Genomic DNA, 10,000 nt, shown 5'->3' with positions numbered 1-10,000 from the left:
TCTCGGTTCGTTCTTACTCGCTGTTCGTCATGTTTCTCTTGCTGGCGTTTCCAATCCTCCAGCGTGCTCTTGAAGTCAGGCAATACATCCAATTCGCCCAGATATTCGGAAGGATTCAGTGAAGCCTCTAGTGTTCTTAAAAAATGTATAAGCAGGTGAGTGGAATAACTAACGGTTTGATGTATAATTACTCACCTTTCAATTCCCTTTGAGGGTCTAATGTGCAGGTAGCTCAGCGAAGAAGATCGGACAAAATGACCATCTTCTGCGGGCGCTTGGCTGTAGTCATTGTTCTCTTCTCTGTAACAAACAATCAAATAATCAATATGCTAGTACGACTATACCAATAAGCTGATGCATACTTGAGAATTGGGAATATCTGCTCGTCCAGCTGATTTAAATGATACTGAATGCGGTGAGCAGCGACGTATCCCGAGAAACTGTTCACCTCGTTCAGTGCTATGTGCCTAGTGCTGGCGGAGAAGCGGTCCATAAATTGCTTGTATTCTGGGCAGCGCATCACATTCAGCGGGCTGAAGTGAATAACGAACATGGCATGATCGGAATTTTCAGTGGCCCCCTGTTGATACGGTGCAAAAACGTTCGCTTTTTGCTGGAAATCTTTGAAATACTCTTCACTAGGAATGTCAAGGAAGATGAACACCGGTCCAGGATCGTCAGGAGCGCGTACGTCGCACGATCGCACGACACGACCATCGGGAAGGGTGACGTCGTGGCCGTTCTTCAGCTGACCCAACAACGGCCCGGCCGGAACTCCTTGTTCGACACATTTTTCTAGCGAGAGTTGGCCTTGCCGTGGCTTTAGCTTACAGATGTAAGCCATCACACTCTCCTCCTCCCGTTTGATCCACTTCGTACCTTGGGGCTTTTGGTTACTTTCTTCTTTCGACGATACGGAATCTTTTCTCCGTTCATACGAGTAGTAATCGGTGTCATCCACCGGTGCGTCCTGCTCCTGTTCGTCACCTTCCTTCGATGAATTCTCTGTTTCCCGCGAGATGACGACATACCGCAGGGTCATGACGTGATCTTCATACACATCGCCCGTACCGTACTCGGCCGCCTCTACCTTCATGTCCTTCAGGATGACGAAACGGCGCATCGCCTTGAACAGCTCGCCCAGTCCCGGTGGACCGTGTAGCGAAACTTCGGGTACGCCGACGTCCTGCATGGTCAGGCAGATTCCCGGTAGTCCTCCGATCCGGTCCCAGCTAGTGCGAGTCATGAAAATGTTCTCCAAGCAGGATAGTTTCGTCTTGTGCTCGTACGCCAGCCGTTGAGTACCTTCTCCACAATTAAACAGGTATCGCGTCTGGTCCGTGAAGAGGTACACGGAAGCCGGAGTACCCGGGGATCCGCAGCCCAGTACCTGCAGATTGACGATGCCGGGTGATATTTTGGCCACTTTCTGTTTCAACTTTAACCGTTGCTTCTGCGCTTCGGCGATGTGTTTGGGATCGAGGGGCATTTTGTTGAGCACTTTTCGTAGTTTCTCGTTGATCGAATACCAGCGTCTTGAGATGGAATAATGACTAACTACATAAGGATTAACTAATCTGAACACACTATACATAGATCGTAAATTGTAGGCTAACGAGGATCGCGAGAGAAATTTACAAAAACGTGTTTAACAAAAATCGCAACTTGACATTTCTTTGTTGACAAACCGGCAAAATTGCCGGCCGGATTGAAATTATTCTCAAAGTATCGTCGTTCGATGGTGATTTTTATAAACTTAATGTTTATAATATTCGGACCTAGATTAATGATATTTAAATTTCTTGAATTATTCGCAAAATTATCGTGGATGACAAAACGACTTGACGCGATCGAATAAGGACCTTCCTCAACGCGTCGTTGCTTGATGTTGATTGACCAGCAAATATTTTCTAGCGAAAAAAGCGCGACAGGCAGCCATTTTCCTTTTGGTGAAATCGCTGGCGTCGTCTTGCAGAAGAACCAAGAATTTTAAAGAGAAAAGTTGGCGTGGATCTTTTGCAAAGATTATTTTCAGTAGTGGCAAAACGTAGAGAACTTGTGTGTGCACATCGTTGTCCGCTAGTGGAACTGTGAACTCATCAAAATGAGCGGATACGCCAGACCCCCGCCGAGAATTGACGGCATGATTTCGTTGAAGGTAAGTGCGGAACTTTTCCAAAGTCGGGCTCCGCGTGGAACTGCCGGCGATGTTAATATTTTCCGGACCGTCGAGCGCTTGGTTCCGTTGTCATGAGGGGGCATGGAGTGGATTTTCAAAGTGCAATGCGAGGGCTACTTCAACCAGCTGCTGCGGAGAAAGCTGGCAGAAAGTCGTTCATCGGCAGTATGTGCGACCCTAACCTGTTATCGTTCCGCTATCTAGGTCGACAACTTAACGTATCGCACCACCCCGGACGATTTGAGACGCGTATTCGAGCGTTGCGGAGAGGTCGGCGATATTTACATTCCCCGCGATAGACACACTCGCGAAAGCCGTGGATTTGCCTTCGTACGGTAAGTTCGAGACAGGACGACGGGAGCTTCCGGTGTATTGGATTACAAGTAAATTTTTCTTTACCTATCACGCGATTTAGATTCTACGACAAGCGTGATGCTGAGGATGCACTAGACGCCATGGACGGACGCATGTTGGACGGCAGGGAGCTTCGCGTCCAGATGGCGCGCTACGGTCGTCCAACATCGCCCCAGCGCCGTGGAGGTGGCAACAGGCATAATGGACGGGAACGAGGACGTTCCCGGGAGCGTTACCGTCGTCGGTCAAGGTCCCGCAGTGCCGAACGTCATCGACGCTCGTATTCACGCTCCAAGTCCCGTACCCCACGCTCACGGTCAGGTAGCAAATCATCCCGTGGCAAAGACTCGCGCTCTCGCAGCCCTGCTGATCGTGCAGCTCATTACTAAGCTCCCGAAGCGCAGTTTTTCGTGCAAGGTAGGTGTCACCACACTTGCTTATCACATCATGTCGTTGACAGATTAAGCGCTCTAACCGGATGTTTTCTTATCGCTTTTTCCCACAGTTCGACACAGTGCCTGCTGTTTAGGTCTTGCGCCAGAGAAGAGTCTTTTAAAACGGACGACAGGCGATCGCCAACTATCAGAGGTAACGATCATCATTTACTTGAACATTCGTATTTTATTTTTCCTGTTCAGTAAGCGGTCTCTACCGCACTTCGGTTAACACCCACACTAGCGAGTATTAATTTGGTCCCGAAAGGGTCCGTAAATCAATTCGAAAACCTTCGCTTCTCTAATTACACACGATATTAGACTAGTAGAGCGGTTTGGCGTTATGGAATGAAGCGTTGTCTCGAATTGGATTTGAAAAGGAAAATGTTTCACGAGAGTCGTCCATCGATAGATAGAAATTTCGTAAGAGGGTGATCAGATTCGGATGCATCCAGCATAAGCGCATCCTCGAAAAAAAAAACGCGGTCCCCTTGCTGCATTGAATGGAGCGATTCTTGCGAAAGGTTTCCTTGCGATATTTTCAACAGATTAGTTCTGTCTTATTTTTTCTTGCTTCTTTTGTTTTTGTATCCGCCGTCGTACCGGACTTGTTGGTCAGGGCCACGATATGCGGGTTTCATTTACTAACCCGGAAATTGTGTTACATGATTTTGGTTTTTGTTTTTATTTATCATACACAAACATGGCCGTAACTTTTCGGCCCTAGATGATGTGACCCTAAAACACGCACACCATCACCTACCTGTGTATAGATTGAAAACGGCTGTATCCCTTCGGCTAATACGCTGGTACTAAACGAATATCCGTCTCACATTCACTTAGGGCAAATGCGGTTGCTGTGCGCTCTCCTGCTGCCTGCAGATTTGCCTATCCAGAATCAGTGTTGCGTCCTAATGCTGTTTTCCGTAGCGGGTTGGTGTGCTGTGCAGCTCTTTTCCGCTCACGCTTTGTGGCGGAGCGGCCGATAGGTGAGAGGAACGCGGGCGAAGAAGCAGCCAGCAGGAACGTACGAGAGGTGAGGAGACACACGGCGGCGGCGCGTGGTGCTACTGCATCATGCCATGTCCGCGGAGCTACCTTTGAAGATCGCTCTGCAGATGATGCTGTGTATGCTGGTTGGCTGACTTGCTCGCAGAGAGTACCCGGGGGTTACCATAGTGTTATCGTTATCGAAAAGGGAGGAGTATCCGGTGCTGCTATTGACGACAAGCAGCGGAGCAGGGGTGTTCCAGTGGATTCGGGCGAAAATGGACGACTGGTGGAGTTCTTCGACGAAAGAGCATCTGTCAGGAGAAAGGAGAAAGGCCCGTCACGTCGTCACACAGCCTGTCTACGCAGCTTCTTCCAGGGAGCAGTACGGCGGTGAGCGACGGTGATTCTACGTCTCAATGGTGGTTGGCGGGGGCGGCTTCGGCTGCATTCACCTGTGCTGCTGGTCGTGCTGCTGCTGCTGCTGCTTCTACTGCAACTGCTGCTGCTGTCCACTACTGCCGGTGCTGCTGACATGGATGCTGGTGCGCTGGTACTGGTGGTGGTGGTGGTCGTGGTGGCGAGGTGAATATTGCAGCGGGTGTTCTTGCAGCTATTAGCTACCAGTGCTGTCAAACTGCATTTCCCCTGTAGCCTGCTTTGGCTGTCCGTTAGCTGTCCGGAAGCTGCTGAAGATACTTAGTCGATCGAGCAAAATGAGGAGAAGGGGGCACGAGAGGACGAGAGGAAAAGAGACTATGGGAGAACGCACGACGGCGGTCGGAGATTGGCGGTTGTATTCCTTGCCCTGCTGCCGTTGCTGCGTCGCGATGAAAGCATCACTTGTAGCAGGATTTTGTGTGTTTTTCTTCTCTCTTTCTTCTTTCCTTCCAGCTGGAGTAGTATTGTATGAGTTTTTATCTAGTTCTCCTTTCTACTCCTCCTACATCTCCCTTTCTCTGTCTCATCCTCTTTATATCTTATCCTTTAATAACCCTTTCCCATGCTATGGTAGATATGTTTTTGGTTTAATTTTGATTTCTTCTTTTGTCACCATCGCGTGTCAAATTTAGACCACACGATACACCTTAAAACACGTAGCTCGTGGTGCCACTTAATCCAACACACACCTTCTATAGAAAGTTTTATGCAACTACGCTTCAAGTTCGTGTTAGATCTGTGTCTTCGATCGCAGTAGCAGTTGAATAGTATACTCGGATATCGTCCTGCAGTTTTGACCGATTACGCATCACGCATGATCGTACCGCAGTTCAGCCGAACGGACTAGAAGTCAATTTTTTGTACAAAAGACAGAACGCGCTATGATGGCTGAAGAATGCAGAGGTGTGAGAGATTCTACAAGTTTTACATCTCAATGCCGCCAGGCAAGTTGTAGAGTGGTTCGCAGGATTGGGCCGGCGAAATCGATGGAGAGTTTATCGGATGGCCGAGATTTGAAATCAACTTTCTTGATTGTATCACTGTCGACTACTTACGTTGATGCTGACGGGGAATGCTGCCGGCAGCTGCACATCGACATCATCGTATCGACGTCCCTCACCACTGCTGTTGCTGGTCCGTCCATGAATACTGATTGGCATCATGTTGTGGCAGTAGGCTGTGGTGCGTCCTTGAAATGAGATGCCCTCGCTTCCGATGGATGCTTTGTTTCCCGTTTCAATGCAAATACGATCATGTTTGATGGAGCCGCGTCGGATGTTTGATGGATCGAGCGTGAACGTTACCCAATGATTCCAGAACCGTGTCCAATAGTTTGCAGTTTTATATTTACAGATTTCTCTTCATACAAAAAATGAACATTTATAATTCAACGACAAAAGCTTTGAACGACTCACAAAACCCTCCAAACTCCACAACAATCAATCGCCTGTGACATTCGTGGCATCTCCAGCGCGAAGAAGCCTATGCGCTCGGAATGGAGCTCCCGAAGAGGACAATGGACAACGTGTATCGGTTGTCGCGGAGACGCCCGTCTGGAAATAGCAATTCATCGGTCTTGTAAGAATATGAAAAAACACATTTAGCTTTTAAGTTATCGAGACAACGGCGTCATATAGATATGGTACTACATCTGGCGCTATCGTGCTTCATACCCTTGCTAAAATCGTAACGGGGAAATTAATGGTTCTTAGGAATACGGCTGGTGTGGTCTATTTTTCGTTTATAATACGCTGCATATTCCCGATCTGGGATGATATAAGTACGCATTTAAGAGGTAATGAAAAATGAAAATATTTTTAGTGATTACCAGGCGTGTCCATTTGGACCGTATCGAGGAAGAAGCAGATCAATCTAGAGCAGTGAAAAACCAGCAAAACAAGCAGAGAACACAAAACAATCAGCAAAAGGGAATGGTAAGGAGCTGTACTAAGCGTAATAATAAAACTGGCTAGGATTTTAGGCGTCACGATCGTTGGCGTCGCCCGTTGCATAGTCAAGCTACACACATCGTACTTTGCGATCCGTTTCCCGCGCATCCCACGGTCTACGCGGAGCCCAGTTGCAGTCGAGCCTTTACTCTTATGAATGTACAATCGTATCAGAAATGTATCCTGGCGCAACGCGCAACCAACTTCGTGGGAATACGACGCAGGTAGGTGCAATGCTCCTGGCTGGGTTTCTGTTCCGTTTGGGATGATGCGTTTTGGAAGCGTGACGATACGATATGGCACCTCACAACCTTTTGTCCTTAAACACTCCTGTCCTGCATCTAATTTTGCGAACTAAAGTTCGCTATCACACGCGAAAACAAAGAGAACGTTAAAGGTTTTTTGATATGTACAACTAGTTGGTAGGAATTAGTTTGCTGAGTATTTTAAGTGTGTAGGGAACAACTACGTCCTGCAGGGTGTGAGTAGAGCTAGGTCCGCGGATGTGGAAGCCGCAAACCTACGAAATGCCGGAACAAAAGTTAACAGCCGGCACTTGCAGAATAAATTTATCATTTTCGCCGAATATTAGCCGCCTGCGTGCAGGTCACAGCATATGTCTTCACGAAAAGACGAGCTCTCTTGCTTGTGTGCTCCTGAAATATTTAGCTCGGAAGCTGTGTAAAGCTGTGCACTTCTCCAACGTAACACCAGAATGTTGCTGACAAAATGTGGTAAATGAGTAAATAAATACAACAAATCCGTAAAGCTCACTTAACATTGAACCATGGATTTCGAGTTTATTCAGATGACTGATAGTATCAATAATTTCGTTTAGTAATTAAAGAAGTTTCCATCGCCCGTTTGTCGCGAATAGCCAGGATTAGTAAGTGGCGTGTGAGGTCCAGTATTCATCAGCTTCACACTATTCGGCGAAGATTTTTCACGTAGTCCACCAACAAGTAGCGGGTGCTTGAGCGGTATGATCTTCTCTGGACTAAGATCGCGAGTGTTTCGTAACCGACGGAACGTTCGCCGACCGAGTGTTTCCTCCTGCAGCACGACATCGTTTTTGCCGAGGAACAAATCATCGGAATGGTTATATTTAGCCGCCAAGTTTATGTCCAGCGAATCGACGGGAATGTTCCTGGAATACATATACGTTCAGATTACTGCGACCTATCTTGATTCGGATGGTTCGGTCTCAAACACCTACCCGTAGTTTGCGAAATGAGCCGCGCGCCGAGCCGAACTGAGCGTTTGATGGTAGAAAACTCGCTCATTGGGTGGCAGATCGTCAGACCAGCGTTTCGATGGGTGTGGTGGTGGGGGAGTCGGTAACGCCTTCCGATAGGTTCCCTCTCCATCGATGCAAGGTAGATGATCTTCGTTACGCTCTCGCTTGATCGGTGTGTCTGGTTGCTTCAGCACCATCGCGCTACAGCGGAGATAAAACGGTACGAAAGTACAGCCTGGTGGTTGCGGATTTCCTTGAGCGGTTTATTTTAAATTCAAAATAAAATTCCTCTTCTTTCCAAATCTTTTGCACGAACGTGCTCTGATGCTGATGAGCATTTGAATGGATGCATTCGCACAGTCTACTGCGATGGTCCGAATACATTCCATCGCGGCTCGCCATCGTTGGATCGATATTTCCATGTTAAGTCATAGTAACCGCCGCACGCGGTGCCTACTTTCCATAACAACTCACGCACGACTTTTTACTAGCGTCCTCACCGTCTCATTTTGCCCACTATTACGCTTCCGGTATGGTCGTTCCTTCCTCTATTCCAATGCCCCCCTCATCCTTCTTGAGGATTTTACGTTCTGGCGAGGTGCCGGGACTTGTAACCTTGACATCATTAGTTGGCTCGTGGTCCCCTATTCCATCCTGTTGTTCCTTCCGTAGAACTCGTCTCTGCTTTCGTTTGTTCTGGTTTTGCGTAGATTTCAGCATTCTGTTTTCACTAACCCTGCAACAAATCGAAAGGCACAGAGAAATTAGAATAATGAAAATCAAGCATACAATTGAACTTGAGCCACACTTACATGAGCATTGCCTTCGTTCCCGGGCCCCAGTGGGCAGCAGGATTCTCCTGGAAACGTGTCAACGACTCCTTTCGACTCGGTGGATTTGCGTCCGGGTGCAGCTCGCCCAGATTGTAATCACGCGCCGGTTGCTTTGCCAGTATGGCCGTCAATGGGACACCTTCGAGGAAACGATCCGGTTTTACCGGGTGTATTCGGTGCCAGCAGCGTAAAATATCCCACAGCACACCAATCGGGGCATCCGTTTTGATTGAAGTGCGACAGGCATGGGAATAGGAAACCCTGAACCCGGCATGTAGCAGTGCGGACCGTAATTTAAGCATTGAAATGGACTCAAGCTTCAAGATTCCACAGAGCCGATCGAGTGCGTAGTACAGTGGTACATCAGGTAGCTCCTCGCGTACCACTGCCAGTGTACCACTGATGCGCTTTAGCGTCATCAACCGTTTCGCATCCTCCGACTCAACCGTTCGACTGAGTTCTTCCAGAAAATCCGGATCATGCAACGGTGCGGACCAGATCGGACCACCTAGATGATGCTGATGGTTGCAGTGCTCACAGCGGCTGCTTACGAACGGTCCCGTCGGGATGCCAAATTTGATTTGCTGTGGATTGGCCTCGGTTGGGTTCGGTTTCAGTACACCGAGCGGTTGCAGAGTGAACGACTCACACCCCGTACACTGGTACACCATCGATTGCTTACTGCTGCTCTTCTTGCACGCATACTGGCCAGTGTAGATGCGCACAAACACCCGGATGTAGAAATCGGCCGAAATGCTAAGTAGCGGTTGAATATAGCGTCCGTACCGGGTGGCCGTCGTTTCGATGCACCGTAACAGTATCCGCAATGCCATCTCATGGCAGGCTTTCGTCTTCAGCGGTATCGAACCGTACTTGACGTAGCATGCTTCCGGTGTATTTCCAGCCAGTACGGCCATATCGGTGGCAGTGATGAGCAACAGTCCACCATCCTCCACGCTCTGCACGGCACCATCGAGGAAGCGCGTCGGGTGACCGTATGGATCCAGATCTATAGCGGTGAATCGTTGGTCCGGTTTTGTCGACATGTACATCAGGGTCCTAGAGAACGAGAAGGAAGCGTTACGAATCAAACGGTACACCGCGCAATTGTCGCACCACACCCCCTGCTTACATCGCATCATTAAAGCTGGGTTTGATGATTTCCTCCACTTCGTTATGCTTCACATTTTTCTCTATCGATTCCACGGCAGATTTGGAGAGATCGTTGGCGATGATTTCTTTAACACCGGGGACCTCTTTTGCATACCGTATGCTTCGCAAGCCCGTCGCTGAAAGTGCCTCCAGGATACGTAGCCCATTCTGGAATCACAGATCGTTCCGTGAATACTCAGAACCCACGGAGTGCTTGGATTAACCTACCTCGTGTTTAATTCCGGGTTTCGGGGGTTGATCCTCCGTCCCATTTTTCTCTTCGTCCTTGCTGGTTGTACCATTTCGGTTTTGTTGTGCCTTCTTTTCTCGCTGATAAATGCGCGAGAATGTGGTCAGTACGCAGATGCTCAGATCGCGGTTGAACTCCTGCGCCGGGTTGTAGAAGACGTGATCGGACATCAGGATTTCGG

General features: G+C 48.5%; 4 protein-coding genes across 6 annotated transcripts in view; 1 reads left to right on the top strand and 3 right to left on the bottom strand.

Moving 5' to 3' along the window:
* The window catches only part of LOC125949624 (ribonuclease Z, mitochondrial), a 2,861-nt gene extending 1,222 nt beyond the window's left edge, over positions 1–1,639 (bottom strand). Inside the window, exons 1-3 of the mRNA XM_049676855.1 lie at positions 363–1,639; positions 196–300; positions 1–135 (exon numbers count right to left, since the gene is read on the bottom strand). The exon at positions 1–135 is cut by the window's left edge and continues 90 nt beyond it. Of these exons, the coding sequence (XP_049532812.1) occupies positions 1–135; positions 196–300; positions 363–1,594 (1,472 nt within the window). The 5' untranslated portion in view covers positions 1,595–1,639. The remainder of the gene's footprint in view (positions 136–195; positions 301–362) is intronic.
* Positions 1,640–1,938: 299 nt separating this feature from the next.
* Positions 1,939–6,933, top strand: LOC125949676 (serine/arginine-rich splicing factor 2). 3 transcript variants are annotated; one of them, XM_049676939.1, is made up of 5 exons: positions 1,939–2,158; positions 2,384–2,514; positions 2,595–2,950; positions 3,039–3,121; positions 5,752–6,933. In XM_049676939.1, the coding sequence occupies exons 1-3, from the start codon at positions 2,105–2,107 to the stop codon at positions 2,920–2,922; spliced, it is 513 nt and encodes a 170-aa protein (XP_049532896.1). In that variant the 5' UTR covers positions 1,939–2,104; the 3' UTR covers positions 2,923–2,950; positions 3,039–3,121; positions 5,752–6,933. The 3 variants fall into 3 exon arrangements, with proteins under 3 accessions (XP_049532896.1, XP_049532897.1, XP_049532895.1); XM_049676940.1 differs by having other exon boundaries at positions 5,738–6,933; XM_049676938.1 differs by having other exon boundaries at positions 3,811–6,933.
* A 248-nt stretch (positions 6,934–7,181) lies between these two features.
* Positions 7,182–7,821, bottom strand: LOC125949674 (protein CFAP276). Its single transcript, XM_049676936.1, has 2 exons — positions 7,564–7,821; positions 7,182–7,494 (listed from the first exon to the last, which is right to left on the bottom strand). Exons 1-2 carry the CDS (start codon positions 7,779–7,781, stop codon positions 7,182–7,184), a joined length of 531 nt encoding a protein of 176 aa, XP_049532893.1. The 5' UTR covers positions 7,782–7,821.
* Positions 7,822–8,103: 282 nt separating this feature from the next.
* The window catches only part of LOC125949632 (probable tRNA (guanine(26)-N(2))-dimethyltransferase), a 2,037-nt gene continuing 140 nt past the window's right edge, over positions 8,104–10,000 (bottom strand). Inside the window, exons 1-4 of the mRNA XM_049676866.1 lie at positions 9,798–10,000; positions 9,550–9,737; positions 8,397–9,476; positions 8,104–8,320 (exon numbers count right to left, since the gene is read on the bottom strand). The exon at positions 9,798–10,000 is cut by the window's right edge and continues 140 nt beyond it. Of these exons, the coding sequence (XP_049532823.1) occupies positions 8,104–8,320; positions 8,397–9,476; positions 9,550–9,737; positions 9,798–10,000 (1,688 nt within the window). The remainder of the gene's footprint in view (positions 8,321–8,396; positions 9,477–9,549; positions 9,738–9,797) is intronic.

This window comes from Anopheles darlingi, chromosome 2, assembly GCF_943734745.1.
Source record: "Anopheles darlingi chromosome 2, idAnoDarlMG_H_01, whole genome shotgun sequence".
In the NCBI taxonomy this organism is placed as follows: domain Eukaryota; kingdom Metazoa; phylum Arthropoda; class Insecta; order Diptera; family Culicidae; genus Anopheles; species Anopheles darlingi.
Note: the sequence above shows the minus strand (reverse complement) of the source record. Positions and strands in the feature narration are given on the sequence as shown.

Bases quoted from the DNA above. Each gene is read 5' to 3' on its own strand.
- LOC125949676 (XM_049676939.1), top strand. From the start codon at position 2,105: ATGAGCGGATACGCCAGACCCCCGCCGAGAATTGACGGCATGATTTCG. The intron at 2,159-2,383 runs GTAAGTGCGGAA...TCCGCTATCTAG, and splicing joins ACGGCATGATTTCGTTGAAG to GTCGACAACTTAACGTATCG. The intron at 2,515-2,594 runs GTAAGTTCGAGA...CACGCGATTTAG, and splicing joins CGTGGATTTGCCTTCGTACG to ATTCTACGACAAGCGTGATG.
- LOC125949674 (XM_049676936.1), bottom strand. From the start codon at position 7,781: ATGGTGCTGAAGCAACCAGACACACCGATCAAGCGAGAGCGTAACGAA. The intron at 7,495-7,563 runs GTAGGTGTTTGA...TATGTATTCCAG, and splicing joins GCTCATTTCGCAAACTACGG to GAACATTCCCGTCGATTCGC.